General features: G+C 39.6%; 1 protein-coding gene across 1 annotated transcript; it reads right to left on the minus strand.

Annotated features, from left to right (window-relative positions):
• Window positions 1-1,446: 1,446 nt before the first annotated feature.
• Window positions 1,447-20,790, minus strand: LOC118671709 (alcohol dehydrogenase 6-like). Its single transcript, XM_036340399.1, has 9 exons — window positions 20,666-20,790; window positions 18,662-18,763; window positions 16,104-16,236; window positions 8,743-8,830; window positions 8,408-8,624; window positions 7,025-7,285; window positions 5,655-5,790; window positions 3,218-3,356; window positions 1,447-2,567 (listed from the first exon to the last, which is right to left on the minus strand). Exons 1-9 carry the CDS (start codon window positions 20,681-20,683, stop codon window positions 2,543-2,545), a joined length of 1,119 nt encoding a protein of 372 aa, XP_036196292.1. The 5' UTR covers window positions 20,684-20,790; the 3' UTR covers window positions 1,447-2,542.
• Window positions 20,791-22,578: the final 1,788 nt, after the last annotated feature.

Consider the following 22,578-nt stretch of genomic DNA (forward strand, 5'->3'; position numbering starts at 1 on the left):
CCTTGGCTGTGAATCAAACTCATGACCCTTTTGTGTGCTGGTCGAAGCTCTAACCACGGAGCCACACCAGCCAGAGCCTTTTCCTACTCTTTGCTTTACATACTTTGAAGCTTACTCTTTGCTTCTACTTTCTCCCGCATTTCACTTCTTAACTTCTTTTTTCATTTTCTATCTTTTAATTAAAACTGTTTTTTTGCAAGTTGTTAGTGGTTTCATTTGTAACAAATAATTTAAAAAAAATTTCTCTGTAACGTTTACTTTTTCTAGCCTTTTTAATATTTTCATGAATTCTTTCCCCCTGTGGCCAACAGCGACAGTGGATGGGTATACGATGTGGGTCGTCACCTGAACTCATGTAATATTTCTGGCCATGTATCAACGGAAAGGAGAAAAAGTCTGCATTTGTGACTGGATACAGAGTTTTGCAATGCGCTACAACTTAAAGAGACATTCGAAGCAGCTTAAAGAAGTGGGCTTTATTGGGTAGAATATAGGTGCTGTTGACAGCAAAACACTTTTGGGCAGACTCAGACCCCAGCAAGACCTGAAGACTTCTCCAAGTTCTCAGTGTTAGTAATGTTAATTCCCACAGCAGGGCAGGGGCATGCTGAGCTGCCCTCAGGGAATAGAGGCACAGAGCAGAGCAGAGTTGGGCGTCCTGTCAGACTTGGTGAGATGGAGAAGGAGGGTGCCACGTCCTTGTCGGCAGAGGCATCCCTGGTAGGGCATGCCCTATTCTGAACCCTCTGTCTTTGTTAAAATACTCCTTATGATGATCAGAGAGGGGGCAGCCAGCAGTGGCAGTCCACTGGGACCCAGGCCCTTCTCTGGTTCTAATGCAGACAGCAGGTTGAATAAAACTAACATACAAGCCATTTTGTATTCCTAGGTGGGAGGGGCAAAGGCCCTAGACACAACTGTGCTTGCACAAAGCGTTGAGAATAAACAGCACATCAGATGCAAAAACAAATTACTAGTTAGCATTGACGTTAATAATTTTTCCTTGCTTAGTTGTCCGTTCTCTCATTAGGACTCGAAGGGTTCTGCTGGAGGCTAAGGGTTGAGCCTGCTAAAGGGAGAGCCCCTGCTCCCACTGGTGACATAGTTTGGAAGAGAAAGAATAGGTTGGATAGCACCTATGCCCTCTATTTGTAGGAGGCAGGTACCCTGAAGGAAAGGCAGGGTGCCCACCTCATGATGCTTCTTCTCAGTGTGGGAATCAGAGTCTCATGAGAGCCTTTTGACACCTGTGGTAGCCGTGACTGCAGAGATAGGCTAGGGATGTAGCTCACCTTTCTGGCTGATCTTAAATCAGGAAGCGACTGGACTAGGTAAGGCATGACATCTCATCTCCTGGTTTCCCGAGGTCTGTTGAGGTCTGCTGACCCATGGGGCCCCCGTCTGATCTAGTGGCTTCAGATCTAGGGGAGCCCAAACTGCAGCAGAAGTGACCTTAACTAGGAAGGGAGCTCTGGTGTGTGTGCTGGAGAAGAGGGCTTGAAAGAGACTCTCTATCTAGGGAATAGGGAAGAAGTCATATCCCACGAAGGCTCAATCTTAATCCAGGTTCTAGGAGCATTACGAAGGAGTAGGGCAGAGAAGGGGGGGCAGGGGTAGAGAGGGATTGGGTGCCACAAATCACTGCTGGATCTTGTCTTTATCTCATCTACTTCTTGAAGGAAAGAAACTGTGATGCACATTAGTAGTAACTACACACTATCCCCTCTTCCCTTGGAGAGTGGAATAACAGCCAGTTTTATTGTTTAATACCACAGCGGCCTCCTAGGGCGCATGGATCCTGGTAATTAATGACGCCCCTTTTCTTTCAAGCCCCTTTTTCTTCCTGATGAATTTTAGATGGCTTGGCTATGAAGCCACGTGACACAAACTGCTGCGAGCTAAATTGTCCTGGCCAATTAAAGAAGAACTTTGGCAATCCACGAGAGAAGAGGTGAGTGCCATAGAAGTATTGTAAGTGATGGTTTGAGGCTGGGTTATATAAGATGAAACACCAGTAGGAGTTTCTCTGGTGTGAGTACTACTGAGAATGAAGTACTTAGTGTTTAACTAGGATTTATTTAAGTTGATGTAATAAAGTCCCCTTCCCCCCATCAGCTTGCTTTAACCTGAATGTTCAATAAACTCATGAGTGGTGAGTTTTGTTTCTTTGGTGTGAAATGAGTGAAGTTTCATGGGGATGAGAGACATAGTGTGCAAAGAAACAGGGGCCCAGAGGTAGGGGCAACTATGAAAATGGGAGTATCTTGGGGTGACTGTTGGTTTGAAGGGTTTGGAATTGGGTGATTCAAATCAACCCTAAACTAGCTCTAACAGGGAGACGTTCCTGGGTGGGACTGGGTGACATAAGACCAATTTTGATGTGTTGAGAGCAGAAGTCAGATATGAGCCCACTGCTGAATGAATCAGAGGCAAGAACATAGAAACAGCACTGTGTGGATAATTCTTCTAAGTCATGGAAGTTTTACAGGATGCAATTTAGTTGGTGAAATATGCCTCAGGTCTTGCATTCATTACATTGTACTTAAAGTAATAGGACACAGCGAATACTGAAAAAGAAAAGAAAGAAAAAAATAAGTTGAAACATTTCCAAAGCAACATTTGTGTTTGGGATTTCATATTTTCACTTTGTAGACCAGTAAGTAAGTTAGATTCCTTCTGTTCATGTTATGTGAAAAATGGAGAGATTAAATCAGTGTGAGATTTTTTTTCAAAATGACACCCAGCTCCAAGGGTGTGGAACATGTAAGCAGGTCTGTACCCTGTGGGGAAGGCCAGTGTCCAGTTGATGGCTGGAGTTCTGTTTGTGGGCCAAAGATAGGTGTCAGAATTTAGAATTCTAGGGATAATTCCCCCCTTGGAAATAGAACAACCATGATCTCTTCATAAACTATGAACTCAAACTTGAGCTAAAATTTTGTGAGCTAAACTCATTGATTAATGTGTCATATAAAAAATGCCAACTTGGAAATAAAATACGAATGGTAAGGGTAGATGAGCACTTAAATATTTTAAGGATTACATTGATAGACTGGGAATGAATTAAAGAGAGAGAGGAGATGCTTTACAGACTCCTGAAACCTCCTTCACTTGTCTGCATGTGGTTCACCAGCCACGACTTCCCTTCCCTGCCTCCGACTCCCACACCCCTTTCCCTTGCCCCAAACACTCAGACATAAAGGTTAGTGGAAGAACTTGCCATTTTCCGGTTTTCATGAATTCAACGGCTTCATTGATTTTATCAAGCTTCATAGTATGGGTAATCAGTGGATCTAGATTAAACTTCTTTGCCATATAATCTGAAACCAGTCTAGAGACACTCTCTCTGCTTTTCCAGCCTGGAAATACAACAGATGAACAAGAGATTTTATTCATGAGACTCACTCTACACGAAGGGCCAGGTGAACTGCTGGAGGTGTTGGCTTTGACTGAGGAAATCTAAGGATTTCCCATTAACAAAAACAAAAAACAAGGCCAAAGTCTTGGGAACTATGAAAGAAAGCAATTCAAAGGTCAGGAACAGGACATCTCGTGTGTTGTTTTGGTCTGCAGTTTCATGAAAGAGCCAAATATCTTAAGGGAAGAGAAGAATTTCCGCATGGCAGTGATCTCAGTGACAGTTTTTGGAAAAAAGAATGTGTATACAGCAAGATAAGAATAAAATGTTTTTTCTGGAAGCAAGAATTGCACAGGGAAAGGTAGGGTCAGCCAAGGGAACAGAAACTTGGCGTTGTATTTTCTCTGTTTTCATAATTTTCAAGAAATACCATTTTTACATTTAGGACTGTGCTAAGCGACATGCCAGCAAGTCACCACACAGAAGTGGTGGTCTGCTTGTTTCCGGAAGGGGTGAGTGTGGTGTAATTGTGCAAGGAGGCAAGTGTCCTAAGCAGCTCATCCTTTGACGGGATCTTGGCGGTTACGTGCTTTTCTTGGTTCCAGCCTGGGCCACGTTCTTCAGTCTTCCCACCTATTCCCAAAATTACCTAAAACTATTCCAAGGAATGTATTTTGCATGTAAGTTGGTCTCTGATATATATAAAATCAAGAATTCTAATGTGCTATATGTCATGGCATGAAGGGCTAGTGTATTTTTCTATTTGTCTTAATCTTTATTTTCAAAAATTGAGATGTCACTGACATATAACATTGTATTAGTTTTCAGCGTACACTATAATGATTTGATGTATGTATATATTGTGAAATGATTACTATTAAACTAAGTTTAGTTAACACTCACCACCACACACAGTTACAATTTTTTTCTTGTGATGACAGTTTTTAAGATCTGCTGTCTTTGATTTTATGTTTTGCTTGGTGATATGATAAAGCATTTTCACATCTATATAAGGAACACTTTCACTTGTTTTTTTTTGTTTGTTTGTTTCTTCTTTCAACCAAACAATCCAAAAAGGAAGGCCCCAGGAACATAGACTAGGCCAGGCAGTGTTTCTTAACAATAGCATTAACGGCATTTTGGGTGGGAAAAGTCTTCCTAGTGTATATTGCAGGAAGTTTAGCAGGCCTGTTCAACACCCATTTAATGCTACCTTTAATTGAAAACTATTGAACCAGAGAAAGGAATTAACTTCACGATCATTATGTGAATGTTTAAGTGGCCAGTGACATATTTCTATATGAGGATTATTTAAAATATTGGTGACCTTATTTTACAAGAGTTAGCTGAGTATATGCATTTGTAATCAGCAGTTATTATCTGTAAACACAATAGAGGGAAACAACAGTGTGTTTGTCCAATGATCCCAAATGGAGGAGCTGGAAGTACAGTCTAAACTGGATTTTTGCCTTTTTCCCTGGCTCTGTCATTTATCTACTTTTTGTAAAATACCCGTAAGAAAACCCTACCATAGCTAATTTGGAGGCCACAGCTAGCTCACTAGTCCAAATAATGCAGATGGCTCCTAATTCTCATCTCTTTTGCCCAAGAATTCAGATTGCCCAAAAATCTCTGGCTAAATATATTTTTTCTTAAATATTAGATTACTTATTTATAAGCACAAGATCCTAAATAGATTTATTTAATTTAGCTTCTTTATTCTTTTTCATAAAAGACTTCTAAAATATATAAAATTTTAAAATAATGTAAAAATCAAAGTACTTTATGATTTTTTTCTCCAAAAGTAAGTCTCATTTTCTTGTTATCAGTAGTATTTCTTTTTAGTCATAAATCTATCATGTTTAATATAATTTGAGTTGATATAATGACAACTCAGTTGTTTCATATAAGATTTACATTGTTGAACAATGACCGCTAATGGTTCAGTATATCCTTCAAAGAATGCCAGTTGGCAGGTATATAACTCAATTGAAGTATAGTTATTGATCACAAAATTGCCTTTCCTTTTCAGTTTAGAATTTGCATTAAACTTTGGACATTGGCTTCTTCCCCAATCAATTTTTTAAAGTCTCTTCTCTCTCTTTGCGAGAAAAAGTTTACCAAGAGGCAACTGTAGATATCCAATACCCATTACCCTGTATTGGATATTTGTGTTGAAACAAAAACTGTAGTCTAAAGCTCTTGTTTTATGTGCCTTCTCAAGCATTTATGATATATTTATCTATTATGCCATCTCCAAACCCCCACACATTTCCACTCTTCCTTGCTTCATCCATACCTCCAAAAACAGATCCCTTCAAAGAACGTCCCGAGAAGAACAAGTAGCCATTGATGTTGAGCTGGACACCATAATCCAAGAGCCCAACAATCACGCAGACTCCATGGCTCTCATGGCAGGAGGCCAGGGCAGCTGCCTGTTGGAAAGCAATGCAAGACAATGCAGGGGTTAGAAGATGTGCCTCAGAGGTAGGGACTTAGTCTAAATCTCAGCTTGACTGCTGAATGGTCTGTGACCTTCGTTTATGGCTCTCTCTGTCCTCATTTGAAATAACATTTTTCTTACAAGGATATGCTGAGACATGAATAAGATATTGTGTACTGCCAAGTATGTATAGTATTTGGCATTTTAGATTAAACAGATAGAAATTTAACAATTAAAATACTAATATCTATGGCAGTAATACTACTATCACTACTGCTACTACTAATTTTAATATGAACCATTACTGAGACTGATGGTTAGAGTTGACATCTTTTCAACATAAAAGAGTACAATTGGATATTTGCATTACATCATGTATTAGCAAAGCGATCAACTAATGTTCCCATTAGTTATTTTGAAAGGCTATTTCTTAGACCCTGACTGTCTGTGGGAAAGATTGTGAGAAAGGTTTTCCTGTATCTTTTAACAGAAGAGGAGATTTGTGGGTAGTGAGGAGTGAAATGATTTTGTAAGCTGAAGAAAGGACCTCGGCTGGAGGAGGCAGTTCTTGGGTTTCCATTCTTCTGGTGGAGCCGTACAACCCGGTCTTTACATTGCTTCTACAAATCTCCCAGGAAAGCAAGTCTCAAGCTGCAAAATAATTTCTTCTCCATTCATATTCTCTTACATCAACCACGTTTAGCCAGAAAAACAACATCTTTCTTCTTTATTTTTGAAATGAGTCTATTACTCAAGATTGATAAATATTTTCCTTGGAAGCTTCTCTCAGATCCAACCTAAAAGACTTGGCTGTGAGTGCAAAGCTCACATTGCTTTATAGGCTCATTCATCCAATATTGTCCTTATCCTGCCTAAATCTTCTGGCTTAGAAATTAAGTTACTGGGCTTCTGCTTGTTACAAAATAATCTCTTGAGAATTCTTAACAAGGCCTTTCTGTCCTGCTTCTTGGATGTTGTCTGCTTATTTGAAGGGACTGGCATGATTCCCTTATGTCACTGAGGGGAGAGAGAAGAAAAACACAGTATGGGAGTTCTAGGGCATGAATAGATTTGTAGGAGTGGACAGAGGATATCAGGTGGGATGTCATAAGCACAGGAAAATCAAATAGAGGAATGTGGAAGAAGTTTTAGAATTTTTATTCAAGTAAAATCTAAAGTGATGATTGGTAGAAATTTGGCAATTTTCATTCCAGAGGATTACATACCACCAATTCTGGATTTCCAATGACCTCAAAGCAAAATTCCACACCAGCGCCTGTCATTTCAACTAAAACATCTTGGATGGGTTTCTTGAAGTCCTGTGGGCTGATGCACTCGGTGGCGCCCACTTGCTTTGCCTTCTCAAATTTGTCTTTGTTGATGTCCACCCCAATGATCCTGGCTGCTCCAGCCGCTTTACAGCCCATGACAACTGACAGGCCGACTCCTCCAAGGCCAAACACCGCACAGGTGGAGCCTGGCGTCACCTGATCCCGTAAAAGCATAAAACAGAAGCAAAGAGAACACGCACATTCACTCAGTTGGAAAGACCAAGTCTGTATATACTTTTTTGAGATGTAAGCAAAGGATATTTTCAATTAAAACATATTATAACTAAAGTTGTAATTTCTCAAGGTATTTCTAAATGTGGAATACTTTTTTTGCCATAGGAGCAAAAAAATTACCTGCGAATAGAACATTTCAACCAAGGAATTAGCATGGGTAGGAGCAGTTTAATGACCTTTCTTTGAACCGTATTTGGCTCAGTATTTACTTAATTTAGGATATTTTGAGTTCTTTAAAAACAATCTCCAAATTCCTGCAACCCTTCCTTTCTCTTTCCTTGGGAATATCTGTAATCTTTCCATTACTTACATTGTCAATGCCTTACGAAGGCAAAGGCTTATTTCTTATTGGGTCCCAAATGAGACTAATTTAAATTGAATCCCTTCTATCCTATCGCTTTGTATGGTATTGGGACTAATGAAAATTGGGGGGGAAAAAAGAACTAAAATTCAACAGCCAATTAAATAGTGGCGCTGGGCAGGATTGGGTGATGTTCCAAAACAGAAGTATAACAGTAACCCACTCAGTCAGAGTGGGGTTGCCTGACCAATCTGTTTTATATAGCAACACCCCTTTCATGAGTTGATCTTTCTACTCTCCTTTTCTTTTCATGAGCATGGATCACCACCTGATGCATTATACAACAGAATAGAAGCTTGATGAGTTTTGATAGCTGCTAAATCCCTACACCTGCAACAGTGAATGACTCCATAAATATTTGTTGAATGAAAAAAAGAATGAACTGGAATATGGAAGGCACATAGCCATTTTGTGACTGTGTTATGTTTAACTCCAGTAATTCCTCATGTCTCCACTTGTGAATGGCATCCAGACATAATTTGGCATTTACTACTGACTGAAAGGGAATGGGACAGATGTGGACGAGGGTATGGGATGACTAGATTGTAAAGAACTCAGGGATGTTTCAAGGCAGGTTTGTGATTCTTCCTCAGGTTGAATGATCAGATATGGCCTAGATGCATGAGGCCTATCAACACCATATACCAAGAGTTCCAATCACAATGGGTATAAACACTTCTCACCTTGGCAGTATTGATTGCAGCACCGTACCCAGTGGAAAAACCACAGCTAATGAGGCATACTTTCTCCAGAGGAGCCACTGCATCGATCTTGGCAACTGAGATTTCTCTTATCACTGTGTATTCAGAGAAGGTGCTCGTATTGGCAAAGTGATATATTGGTTTTCCCTTGCAGGTAAATCTACTGGTACCATCAGTCATCAGGCTGGTATATGACTGTCTTTTGTAGACCAAAAAAACAAACAAAAAGTTTTTTTAAGTTTGAATTAGCAAGCTTGTATTCCTTCCAAGGACATTCAATTAATTTTTCAAAAAGAAAATATTTAGTAAAAACTTACTTGAGTTGTATACAATAGTTGTCTTCAGAATTAAGGCATGAGGCACACTCTCCACACTGTGGTAGAAAGAGTGTGATAACTTTATCACCTAAGAGAACAAAATCATTTAATACGATGTTACCTTTTAAAGTAAAGAGATAGCTGTTTCTCAAAATGTAAACAGCAAGGCACCCAGGAAAAATATGATTCCTGAGGGCAATTTCCACATTCAACTGTGTTGATACTGTGGAGACTATGAAATACTTACAGAAAGAAGAGATGTCTTTGGCATCTGGGTCTCCCTGGGCTCAGTGCTAAATCACTAGGAGCTGAACCCAGATTTGCCTCCTTTGTAATTTATTCTGAAGCTTCAAATGGTAGCCATTAAGCCAAATCTTATCTTTAATTTTCCACACTAACTTCTGATGTCAGGAGTTGGGTTTGTAAACATGGATACCACATGTTCACAATATAAGCTTCTGGATCAAGGAAAAAGGATTGCCTATATGCTGTGCTATGTATTTTACATCGGTTCTTTCTTCTTGGCCATGGAGACTAAGGGAAGTAGATTTCTCGAGTTATATTCAACATATAAGGAGAAGATCAGAATAACTTGCCTAAGATGGACTTTCTGACTGCTCCAGTGTCTATCACTGTAAATTAAAGTAAGTTATTTCATATTTTTAGTTAAAAGCCTTTGTAGGATGTAGTTCTTTTATTTTTTATTTTTTAAAAAGTAACACAGACATACATATGGTAAGAACTTAAACTACACAAATGTGAAGATTAGCTCCAGTCTCCAGTTTCCTTTCCTCCACCCTAGAGACAATTACTCTTCTCAGGGTCTATGGTATTTTTAACGATATAACCCCTTTAAAAATGCAAAGGCTAGCATATTATTTACCCTGTGGTAGGCCTTGGTTTTTGTATTTCTTTGTTAATTTTCATCTGAGGATATTTTTTCTATTGATTTATAGAGAGAATGGAAGGAAGCAAGCGAGCTGGGGGCGGGGGGTGGGGGGTGGGGGGAGACATTGATGTGAGAGAGACCCATTGATTGGTTGCCTCCTGCACAGTCCCAATCAGGGCCAGGAAATGTGCAACCCAGGTATGTGCCCTTGACCGGGAATCGAACCCTCAGTCTTTTGGTGCACAGGCTGATGCCATAATACTGAGCAACACCAGCCAGGGCTAGGTCTTGGTCTTTTACTTAACAATATAACTTGGAGATTTCTCATTTTAGTACATATAGCACTCTATTGTTTTGATTAAAAGTTACATGGAACTTTGTTGTATAGATATATCATAATTGATTTAGCTGGTCTCCTGGACATTTAGGTTATTTCCTGTCTTAAAATTTTTGTTTTGTCTCGTGTTTTCCCCACATGATAAAAAGCAATCCAATAAATATTTTGTGCACATCTGGACGATGGTAGGCAGAATTTCTAAAATGGTCCTCCAAAGACATCCTGTCCTAATCCCCCGAAACTGAACTTGTTGTTACTGTGACGGTGAATATGTTTATAGAAAGAGGAGCTTTGCAGATGTATTTAAGGGTACTAATCTATTGACAGGAAAATGGGGAGTACCCCGGAATCTTTAGGCAGACCCCGTGATCACATGAGCCCTTGAAAGGACGCCAGAGGAAAGCAGGAGAGAAAGACAAAGCAATCCAAAGCACCGGAAGGATTCAATGTGCTATTGTTGCTTTGAGGCAAGTGGGTGAAGGGGCCACATAGGAAGGAATGTGAGCAGCTTCAAAAGCTGAGGGTGATCGGTCAATCCTACAACCTCAAGGAGCTGGATTCTCCAGAGTCTCCAGACAAGAACCCCCTGGCCAAAACCTTGATTTCTACCTTGTGAGAACCTAAGCAGAGAACTCAGTCCAACCCATCCAGACTTCTGACATACAGAAACGGAGATGGAAAATTTGTTTTGTTTTAAGCTGCTAACTTTGCAGCAATTTTTTTTTTTTACATCAGCGATAGAAAGCTATGACATGGGTATATATCTATGGAACAACTTTCTAGAATTGGAAGTATTGGGTCCAAATTAGGTGCATATAAATCAGTGGTTCTCAACCTTCCTAATGCTGCGACCCTTTAATACAGTTCCTCATGTTGTGGTTACTCCCAACCATAAAATTATTTTCGTTGCTACTTCATAAGTGTAATTTTGCTACTGTTATGAAACGTAATGTAAATATCTGATATGCAGGATGTATTTTCATTGTTACAAATTGAACATAATTAAAGCATAGTGATTAATCACAAAAATAATATGTAATTATATATGTGTTTTCCGATGGTCTTAGGCGACCCCTGTGAAAGGGTCATTTGACCCCCAAAGGGGTCGCGACCCACAGGTTGAGAACCACTGATATAAATGATGTTACATATTGCCAAATTTAAAGTTGTGTAAAATTACTTTTCAAATAATAAGCTACAAAGAAGTTGGTTGCCTACACTCTTTTTTTTTTTATTGCTTAAAGTAATACAAGGGGTATTACATATGTGTCCATTTTTTTCCCCCCTCGCCCTAGACAGTCCCCTAGCCTCCCCTATCCCCAGTGTCTTATGTCCATTGGTTATGCTTATATGCATGCATACAAGACCTTTGGTTGATCTCTTACCCCCCTACCTCCTGTCCCCCAACCCTCCCTGGCCTTCCCGCTGCAGTTTGACAATCTGTTTGAGGTTGCCTACACTCTTATCAACCTTACATATTATCAAACTTTTAAATCTTTCCTAATCTATTAGGTAAACAATGTTTTACCATTGTATTAAAAATTATATTTATTTAATATGTATATATTTTCCCCTCCATACTAGATCGTGTATTTCCTTTGCCCATTATACTGCTGGGCTGTGTTTTTTTTTTTTTAATTGCTTTAAAAGAATTCTTTATTTTTTTTCTCCCTTTGCCTCTGTACCTCCATCTGTACAATAGGGGAGGTTAATAGTACTTACTTCATATATTTGTGATGAGAACTAAATGAGCTAATATTTGCAAAGTGCTTGGAACAGCATCTGGTTCTTAATAAATGCTAAGGGTTTGATAGATAAAGAACTTTATAAATGTTGACTGTTTAGTGTTTAATATCTGCTTTCCCTTTTATGATTGGTGCTTTGAGTGGGTCGGGTGGAAACCACGGCAGGACATCATTTCTTTATGGAGGCTGTCACTATTTTTTGTCTGGACAATTGTATTGAACTCCTAAGGGGCCTTGTTTCTAACCTCCTCTCTTTCCAGGCCCTCTCATCTATTGCTGTTGGTAGCTCTGGTCATGTTGCTAGTTTTTTTTAAAAAATGTTGATGGCTTTCTATTATCATTGTGAGACTTCACTGAGTTTCTGCCAGAAATACCTTTCCTAACTATACGTCTGCCATGAGATCTATAAACTAAACCAACAAGGCACAAGAGAAAATGTCTTTGAAGACTTAGCCAGGAGTAGCTGCTGATCAGAGTTTTCTAACTTACAATTGGATTTTTTAAAATTTTTTAATATCATGTGAAAATTGGATTAAATGAGTAAATTTTTCATATGTCCTCCTTATTAATAAAGTGGCTCACCAGGTTAAGTAAAGTTAATTTGCATTTTATTTTATTTTTAAAAATCTTTATTATTCAGATTATTACAGATGTTCCTCTTTTTTCCCCCATAGCTCCCCTCCACCCCGTTCCCACCCCACTCCAGGCCTTCCTCCCCCACCACCTACCCCCCGCCACTGACCTTGTTCATAGGTGTAAGCTCTTTGTCCAATCTCTTCCCGCACCCCCCACAACCCCTTCCCTCCGAGGATTGTCAGTCTGCTCCCTTTCCATGCCCCTGATTCTATTACATTCTTAGACTGTTCTGTTCATCAGGTTTTTTATTCATTTGATTTTTAGGCTCACTTGTTGATAGATATGTATTTGTTGTCACTTTGTTGTTCATAATTTTTTATCTTTATCCTTTTCTTCTTCTTCCTCTTCTTAGAGAATACCCTTCAGCATTTCATATAATACTGGTTTGGTGGTGATGAACTCCTTTAGCTTTTTCTTATAAAGCTCCTATAGCTTTTTCTTATTTGTAAAGCTCTTTTTTATCTGACCTTCAATTCTGAATGATAGCTTTGCTGGGTAAAGTAATCTTGTTGTAGGTTCTTGCTATTCATCACTTTGTATATTTCTTGCCACTCCCTTCTAGCCTGCGTAGTTTCTGTTGAGAAATCAGCTGACAGTCGTATGGGTACTCCCTTGTAGGTAACTAACTGTTTTTCTCTTGCTGCTTTTAAGATTCTCTCTTTGTCTTTTGCCCTTGGCATTTTAATTATGATGTGTCTTGGTGTGGTCCTCTTTGGATTCCTTTTGTTTGGGGTTCTCTGCTCTTCCTGAACTTATAAGTCTATTTCTTTCACCAGGTAGGGGAAGTTTTCTGTCATTATTTCTTCAGATAGGTTTTCAGTATCTTGCTCTCTCTCTTCTTCTGGCACCCCCATAATTCGGATGTTGGTATGCTTGAAGTTGTCCAAGAGGCTCCTTACACTATCTTCATATTTTTGGATTCTTTTTTCTTTTTGCTTTTCCAGTTGGGTGTTTTTTGTTTCTTTGTATTTCAAATCTTTGACTTGATTCTTGGGATTCTCTAGTCTGCTGTTGGATCTCTGTATATTATTCTTTATTTCAGTTAGTGTATGCTTAATTTCTGATTGGTCCTTTTTCATATCCTTGAGGGTCTCACTAAATTTCTCGGAGGTTTCTAGAAGATTCTTGAGTAACCTTATAACCATGGTTTTGAACTCTATATCCAGTAGTTTACTTTCATACATTTCTTTCATTTGTGATTTATTTCTTTGTCTCCGCATTTTGGCTGCTTCCCTGTGTTTGTTTCTATGTACTGGGTAGCTGCTAAGTCTTCTTGAGTTGCTAGAGTGGCCTTGTATGGTTGGTGTCCTATAGGGCCCAGTGGCTCAGCCTCCCCAGTCACCTGAGGTGGATGCTCTTGGTGCCCTCCTTTGTGGGTTGTTTGCACAGTCTTGCCGTAGTTAACCCTTGATTGCTGTTGGTATCACTGGGAGGAATTGACCTCCAGGCCAATTGGCTGTGATGACCAGCTGTGTCTACACTGGAAGATCTGTTGTGCAGGAGACTCCCTTATGGAGCAGGACTTGCTTCAGTGGGGCTTTGGTGCTCACTGAGTCTGCCACTTGAGTGTGTCTCTTACGGATGTGAAGAGTTGTAATCTGGGATGGTCTCACTCTGACCACTGGGTACACTGGCTCTTGGATCTCCAAGGAAGTGCAAGGTCAGCCACTGTCTGGGGCCGCCCAGCAGAAGCTACAGGAACATCTGCAGATTCCTCCTCTTTGTTTTGGGTGTGCCCAGATGAGGCCCAGCTGTGAAGCAAGGCAGGCTGCTGCTGTTGAATCTTGGGCCTTCTTTTGGAAGCTCTGGGGCTCTCTGATCCAGCTGCAGTTTGACAGTTTTAGGCCGAGAAAAGACAGGCCATTCATGTGCAAAAGCTGATGTGCTCAGCTTGGGTGGGGCAGGGTCTCTGGGATTTACCAGGGCAGAGCAAACAGCAATGGCCGCCAGTCAGCCTGCACCAGAGAGGTCCCTGGGTCTCCACATCCTGTGCCCCTCATGCAGGAACAATGATCGCTGCGAGCTCCTCTGAGAGAAAGCCACCCTCTCATTCCTGTCCCGATGCCAGACAGTCCAGTTTCTCCCCGTATGTGTCTGGGCCCCCAGAGTCTCATCCAGAACTGGAGTTCAGAGCAAGTGGGAGCTTGTATCTCCCTCCCAATTAAAAGAGCAGCATATCCAGGTGCCAGCACATTCTGCACCTCTGCGCCTCCTACCAGTCTCAATGCACCTTCTTCACCTCTCTAGTTGTGGAACTTTCACTCAGCCAGCTTTCCTGTGGTTCTGGGCGGTATTTGTTCTGCCTTTTAGTTATAATTTTGATGTGGTCGTGAGAGGCAGCAAGTATAGGTGTTAACCTATGCCACCATCTTGGTTCTTCCTCTAAATACAGGGGTCCTCAAACTACGGCCCGGGGGCCACATGCGGCCTGCTGAAAACATTTATCCGGCCTGCCAGGTGTTTTTTTTTTTTTTTTAAATATATTTTATTGATTTTTTACAGAGAGGAAGGGAGAGATATAGAGAGTTAGAAACATCGATGAGAGAGAAACATCGATCAGCTGCCTCCTGCACATCTCCTACTGGGGATGTGCCCGCAACCCAGGTACATGCCCTTGACCGGAATCGAACCTGGGACCTTTCAGTCCGCATTGCCAGGTGTTTTTGCCGCCGCTGCCTGTTGCTGAATTTGTTCATAGTTTTTTTTTAAACTATAGTCCGGCCCTCCAACGGTCTGAGGGACAGCGAACTGGCCCCCTGTTTAAAAAGTTTGAGGACCCCTGCTCTAAAAGAATTCTTTATATAATAAAGAAAATTGCTCATTTTTAAATTTGTTTACTGATTTGGGGAGGGTATTTTTATTTTTTAATCCTTACCAGTGGATATGTTTTTATTGATTTTTAGAGAAAGAGGAAGGAAGAGAGAGTGAAACATGGATATGGGAGAAAAACATTGATTGGTTTCTTCCTGTACGTACCTTGACCAGGGATTGAACCTGAAACCTAGGTATGTGCCCTAACCAGAAATTGAACCTGAAACCTTTTGATGTATGGGATGATGTTCCAACCAACTGAGCCACCCAGCCAGGGCCGGGAGAGTAATTTTTATAAATGGAATTTAAAAAACTTTTTATGTTGTCAACTTTATATATTATTTACATCATCTGGTTTTTTTCCTAATTAAACTTTCCTTCTCTTCTCTGAAATGATACAATGTTATTTTAGTTTTTTTCCCACATTTAATTCTAGGATTCATATAGCATTATTTTTTTAATATAAAAATGCAATAGCAATGCAATTTTCCGCCTCCCCCGAAGGCTATCAAGTTGTTTCAATGTCATTTATTGAATAATCATGTTTTCCTCCTTAAATTTAAAAGCCAGACCTAATTCCGCATTTTACTCCTATGTATATATTTGATCCAGTTCTGAGTTCTTTCTCTATTTGGTTCCACTGTTTGACTATTTATCATATGCTTCATTTAAATAAATTACTTAACACTTCACTTCTTTTTGTACAATTTTGTCTAATTTATACTTTCAGGTTCTGTTTCAGTGCATTTTAGTTCTTGTCCTTATTAGTATCAAAATATAAATGCAAAGGATATATACAATTAGTATTTTTCTATAACATAATTATTATTTTTCTAGCAGATGGTCAACATTTCTCCTTTTATGTCACTTGATCTCATATTTCCCTGATGTAAGTTCCAAGTTGCTGCTATTTCCTAACTCCAGGTACCAAGCCAGTTCATACCTGTTTTCACAGTGCTCACTCCTTCTCCCACACTCTCAACGATTCCAGCCCCTTCATGGCCCAAAATGATGGGATACTTCATTTGATTCTCCAACATTTTAATCTCTGTACCACAGAGCCCCGTGGCCGTGATCTGTATGGAAGGCAAAGAGTAATATAATTTTTTCTGTCTCAGATAAAGGTGTTTTAGACTTGTTAATGTTTTAAATCTTTTTTTCTAGGTTGATATGCTGCATATTTCTTAGTTTTATTTCTAATAATTTTATTGTGTTAATTTGTTTAAAGCAATGCAATATTTTTTATTAGGTAATTTCAGAATCAAAATGATGTTTTTAAAACTTACTGGGGAGGTCAGTATGGGTTCAGTAAGAGACAGTTGTAAAACCACAGTGTGACATCAAATATCTTACTTTGTCCTTCATTGGAGAGTTGGGGTGCGAGTGTGGAGGAAAAAGAGCAATGATCAAAATGAAGGAATTGGAACACAGGAAGGAAAAAGATACTATCTTCTATTATAGTTGTGTTATTGGTACAAGTCATAATCCCACTTTTTTGGTTTAAATCAGCCAGACAGTTTAAAACGGAGGCACTCTGGAGCAGTGGTCCAGAAAGGCTGAAATCCTGGCTATGCCCTTCTTAGCTGTGTGACCTGGGATAAATTATTCTTTTTATTTTTTTTTTATATTGCTTAAAGTAGTACAAAGGGTATTACATATGTGTCCATTTTTTCTCCCCCGCCCTAGACAGTCCCCTAGCCTCCCCTATCCCCCAGTGTCTTATGTCCATTGGTTATGCTTATATGCATGCATACAAGTCCCTTGGTTGATCTCTTACCCCCCTACCTCCTGCCCCCCAACCCTCCCCGGCCTTCCCGCTGCAGTTTGACAATCTGTTTAAGGCAGCTCTGCCTCTGTATCTATTATTGTTCAAAAGTTTATAATGGTCTCTATTATCCAAGAATGAGTGAGATCATGTGGTATTTTTCCTTCATTGACTGGCTTATTTCACTTAGCATAATGCTCTCCAGTTCCATCCATGCCTTTGCAAATGGTAAGAGTTCCTTCCTTTTTAGAGCAGCATAGTATTCCATCGTGTAGATGTACCACAGTTTTCTAATCCATTCATCTACTGATGGGCACTTAGGCTGTTTCCAGATCTTAGCTATGGTGAATTGTGCTGCTATGAACATAGGGGTGCATATTGGGATAAATTATTCTTAATGAGTGTCAGTTTCTTCACCTCTAAATTGGTGTGAGGTTGGTTGCATGCACACACACACACACACACACACACACACACACACACACACACTCATCAAGAATTGAAATCTATTGAAATTTGCTCATGTAAAAGGGGGATTACTGGAAGAATACCGTAAAATTGCTTACAATCCAACTGTGGAAGTGCAGTTAGGCCTCACGGATCTAGAATCCATCAAGCAGACTTTGTCTTCAGATCTACACTCTGATTCAACATGGGCATACTACTTTCTGAAGACGGGCTTTTTCTTATTTCTTATTTCTCACGCTTATGTATATGGTAAAAGATGGCAATCAGTCCTGAGTCCTTCTAGCCTCTTCAGTGCCTACTATCTCCTGCTTTACTCAGTCTCTGTATCTTGTTCAAATTCATGGGTGAGAGATTCATATTTGTAGCTTGTCAAATAATGGTTGTATACCTTTGAGTCCGGGTCTAAATCTGGCTGTGTAAGTGGTGACCCTGTGGGTAGGAGTGAGTGGGCCATGTGGCCTCCTGTGCACTCTGCATGGACGCAGGCCTGAGAAGACTCTGAGAAGGGGCATGGATTGCACAGGTGACAAAGAAAAGGACTGCCTCTTTGTAGTCCATTACAAACAGTACTTCTTCATCAAATTAAAATTACATAATAACAATGAACTCAGGTGGACAATGTTCTGGTCTGGTGGCTCCTGGTGGAAATGTAAAGACTCTCATGACCAGACTGCACCCCAAACTGATTAAATCACAAAATCTGAATGTCCGGGGGTGGGACCCAGTTATCAGCATTTTTCAAAGCTCCCAAGTGCTTCCAAATGTGTAACCAATGTTGAGGAAAGTTGTTGACATCTGTGTTTTTACTCTACTTAGCTCTGTAACCAGTCATTACACCTCAGTGGATTAAAATCTTTTCATTTTTAAAATAACAGGTATTCCTAATCTGACCTCCCAGGGTTTAGACTTGATTTATCTATAATCAAACACATTTTTTCATATATCAGATTTCAAGATAACTTAAATATCATGAAGAATGTCATAAACAAATATGAAAGTACAGATTAAAATATGGTCAGTGGTAGAAACTTCTTTTAAGTAGTACTTAGTACTGCAGCTGTGAATAAATATCCTTTGGGCAGTTAGCCTATGCCATACCTCCCTAACCTTTTCTCTGGTTGGACTTAAAGACAGATGGAAATGTTTAATGAAAAAGAAATAGAAGATTTTGTAGTTTTCTTTCTGAATTTAACATTGTGAAAATAATGTATAACTGGCAGTGAACAGGTCTGATTTTTGGTGTGGAAATGTGTATTTTTTCTTTTTACCTTTATGCGAACTTCCTTTGCCTTTGGTGGGGCCACTTCTACCTCCTCAATGGAAAATGGTGCACCAGCCTTCCAGAGTATGGCTGCTCTGCACTTGATCACCTGGGGAAGGGAACATGGGGTAGAAAGGGAAACGCTTTAGGCTTGGGAGATGGATTCTATAGTAATGATTATTAGAAGGTTTAATACACTTAGGTCTTCCACAGTCAAGCAAAAAAAAAAAAAAAGTCATTGCTTAAATATATTCTGTGTGTAGCCTCTTGGACCTCAGTTCAACTTTTCTTGTACTATCGGTCTCTTCATTCAAATTAGTTTTGCAATACTAACTATATTTATATAGTGCTGCACAATCAAGAGGATAGATGCCATACTTTTGATCTTGAAGCTGTCCAGTGGCTATCTCAGGGTAGGAATGGCATTGCAGTATGGGAGTTATTTGTGATCCTAGGTGTGGGAGAGAGTCAGTTTTGGGGTGGAGGGGTGTGTTATGGAGCAGGGAATGGAGAACATCTAGTTGTGGCACTTCATCAAATGGTGATGGTCACAGGCAAATTGAGGTTGGAGAAGTTGTTGGTGGCAAGGTAGTTCTTTTTCTGATTTCAGCTTACCACTGTTCTCACTATAAATTCTCTTCCTATGTGGTCTCATCTATTTTTGTAGATTCTACCACCACCTTTATGTAGATGACTTTGACAGCTTGTATTTATGGACAGACATCTTTAAGCTCCAGACTCATTTATTCATTTGCTATTTGAATGTCCTCAGGTATCTTAAACTCAACATGTTAAAATATGAACACATCATTATTTCTTTCTCTTGTCCCCACCCCTTGCTGCCAGTGGTGGACATTACCTATAATCTGCTCCTCCCTCTGCACTCTCTATTCCAATGTGTGGCCATGTAACCTATTCACTCACCCAAGAAAGAAACCTGGGAAGTAGCCTTAATTTTTATCTAAATCTAAAACTTTCTGGAATCTGTCTGCTCTTTTCCAGTTCTCCTGATACTGTGTGGTCCAGGTCTTTACTTTGCCTTTTACCTGACTTGGGTTCATCACCCTCAAATCCACCCTTTATATCATTGCCATTTGAACTATAATCCTGACCATGCTAATCCCCTACCTAAAAATGTTATGGCTACCAATAGTTTATCAGGATCTGTTGACATGGTCTGTCAGACTCTCCATGAGCTTCTCCCTATCCATCTCTCCAGCCTTATTTCTGGTCACTTCCTGCCTCTGACGTTACCCTCCTGGCACAAAAAATATTTTGGAGATTCTCAAAGGGGTTATTTTTCTTTCTCCTATGTTTCACCTTGATGCTAAGTGTCCCCTCCTGTGGAAAGTCTAGCCAGCTTAGGAGCACTTCCTCTCTCTCTTTTGCTACCCTTGCACACTCTGTTTGTTTTTAGTAGTATAAGGCAGTTCATTTTTAGAGGATAATTATTTTACCTGTCTCCCCCTGCTGTTTTAACAAAGCAGGGTATTATTGTAAAGTAGTGGTACTGAAGGTGTAGTCCCAGACCAGCAGCAGCAATATTTGCAAATTATTGGGTCCTACCCCCAAACTTACTGACTGAGTTACTCTGGGGCGGGGGCGCGGGAGGGGGGGGGGGACGGTGGGGGGGGGGGGGGGAGGCGGAGGGGAAGGTGAGGCACCAGCAACAAGTTCTCCAGGGTGTTGCTGTAGAAAACACTTGTGCACTCTTATAATTATTCTTTTATAATACTCTGTCTCTCCATGAGATCTTTGAAGGAGGGGATGTGTCTTCAACTCTGGAAAGTTCATATGGGGCTTGATATATTGCTTATGGAAGGACTGAAAACACCAAGGAAAGGCAAAACACATGCAGGGAGTAAAAGCAAAGGGAAAGGAGGAGAGGAACTAAGATTAAGACAGTGTCTCACCTGTAGGAGTACAGAGACTAGTTGGGGGATGAGGTGTTAAATAGACAAGCACACAAATGGACGCAACTGTGACATGACATAAAGAAAGCTGTACTTACTTTCCCTGTAGTACTCATGCTGACCTTCTTCGTGGTCTTCTTGCCACAAATGAGTATATTGGGAAAGGGAGATTCTGGTTACAACTTCCACTGTGGAAAGTCCAAGAGTACACAGGTCATTGGTTGATCAAGAGGCTGGGTCCTGCGTTTTTTGTATAATCTTGTCATTGATATGCCTGAAACTCAGATTGTCCTAGTTCTTATCAGAAACAGGCTTAGCTCAGTGAAAGTGAAAAGTGGAATGGTGCAAAGTATTTTCTCTTTCAATAATATATAATTAGTATTGCAAAACTAATTTGAAGACAAAGACTGATAATACAAGAATAATTGGGTTGGGGTTTGAGAGGCTTCATACAACATATATTTAAGCAATGATTTTTAAAAAAATTTGGACTAAACCTTCTAATAATCATTAGTGTTAATATGTACTCTGTTGAGTTTTAAATTTGGTCTTTTAAATGTACAAGTTTAAAATTTCTAATAGAGTGTATATCTTATTTTTATCTTATTTCTCAAACATGGATATGATCATTTGTGTCTCTAACCTTGAGTAATCCTTTTTATTTTCCAAATGTGTGTCCCATTGTTGAGGAATTAGGATGCTACTAGACCGTTTTATCTAGTAGTTTAGCATCAGCTCCTCATGTCTTATGCCCAGCTGGTTACTCAGATAAAGTGAAACCAGTTTGCTTAAGGAGCCTCACAATCAGGATTGGGATTTGAGAAAATCTCTTTATGTGAATGAACTAAGAGAGTCCTGACCAAGACCCGGATCCCGGTGAACGATGAGGACAAGGAAATATATTTCCAATGAAAGGCAACACCAGTGGGCAGGTTTTAGCTAAAAGGAAAGAGAAGAATAAATGCTCTTTCTGGGTCAACTGCTTTTTATGGGTCATATGATTTTTCTTCTTAGGGTGTTGATATGGTGGTTCATACTGATTAATTTCCAAATGTTGAACCAGCCTTACACACCTGGAACAAATCCCACTTGGTGTATAGTTCCTTTTATATTTTGCCAGATTCATTTGGCTAATGTTTAGCTAATGATTTCTGTGTCTGTATTCTTGAGAGTTGTTGGTGTTATTTTTCGTTCTTTGCACTGTCTTTGATTTTGGTGTCACATTTATACTAATTTCATAAAATTGGTCCCTTGTCTTCTATTTTCTGGAAGATATGGTGCAGAATTGGTGTTAATTCTTTAAATTCTCCAGTAAAACCATCTGGATCTACAGGTTTTCTTTTTTGGGGGGTGGGGGATGTTTTAAAATATGAATCTATTATCTTAATATTTATAGGGCTATATAAATGATCAATTCTCATTTGGTAAGTTGTGGTAGTTTGTGAGTTTTGAGGAATTAGTCCATTTCATCCCTGTTGTTACACTTATGTGTGTAGGGTTGTTAATAGTATTCCCTTATTATTCTTTTATGTCTGCAGTGTAGTAGTGCTACTCACTGTTTTACTCCTGATAGTGGTGATTTTTCTCTTCTTTCTGTTTTTCTTTGTTTTGCCAGAGATTTGTTAATCTTATTGATCTTTTCAAAGAACCAGTTCTATTTCATTGATTTTTTCTCTCTTTTTAATTCCTTTGATTTCTGCTATTATTTTCTTTTCTTCCTTCTGGTTGTTTTGACTCTTATTTCTGAGATCATGCAGTTTGAGCATGGTTTATTGATTTGCAACTTTCCCTCTATCCTGATGTAAACATCTAGTGCTACAAATATTGGCTTCAGTGCAGCTTTAAGCTGCGTCACACAAATGTCAAGATGTTTTTTTCACTTTCATTCAGTTCAACGTATTTTTAAAATTTTTCCTCGAGTCTTCTTCTTTGAACTATAGATGATTTGTGTGTTGTTCATTTTCCAAGTGTTTAGAGCTTTTCCTTTTATTTGTTACTGATTTCTAGTTCA

The sequence above is a fragment of the Myotis myotis genome, unplaced genomic scaffold, assembly GCF_014108235.1.
Source record: "Myotis myotis isolate mMyoMyo1 unplaced genomic scaffold, mMyoMyo1.p scaffold_m19_p_1, whole genome shotgun sequence".
NCBI lineage: Eukaryota > Metazoa > Chordata > Mammalia > Chiroptera > Vespertilionidae > Myotis > Myotis myotis.

What these genes read in the sequence shown, in the direction of transcription:
- LOC118671709 (XM_036340399.1), bottom strand. An exon ending in AGTGAGCACTGTGAAAACAG is followed by an intron (nt 8,831 to 16,103) that starts GTATGAACTGGC and finishes TTGTTCTCTTAG; the next exon opens with GTGATAAAGTTATCACACTC. An exon ending in CTGCAATCAATACTGCCAAG is followed by an intron (nt 7,286 to 8,407) that starts GTGAGAAGTGTT and finishes TTACGGGATCAG; the next exon opens with GTGACGCCAGGCTCCACCTG.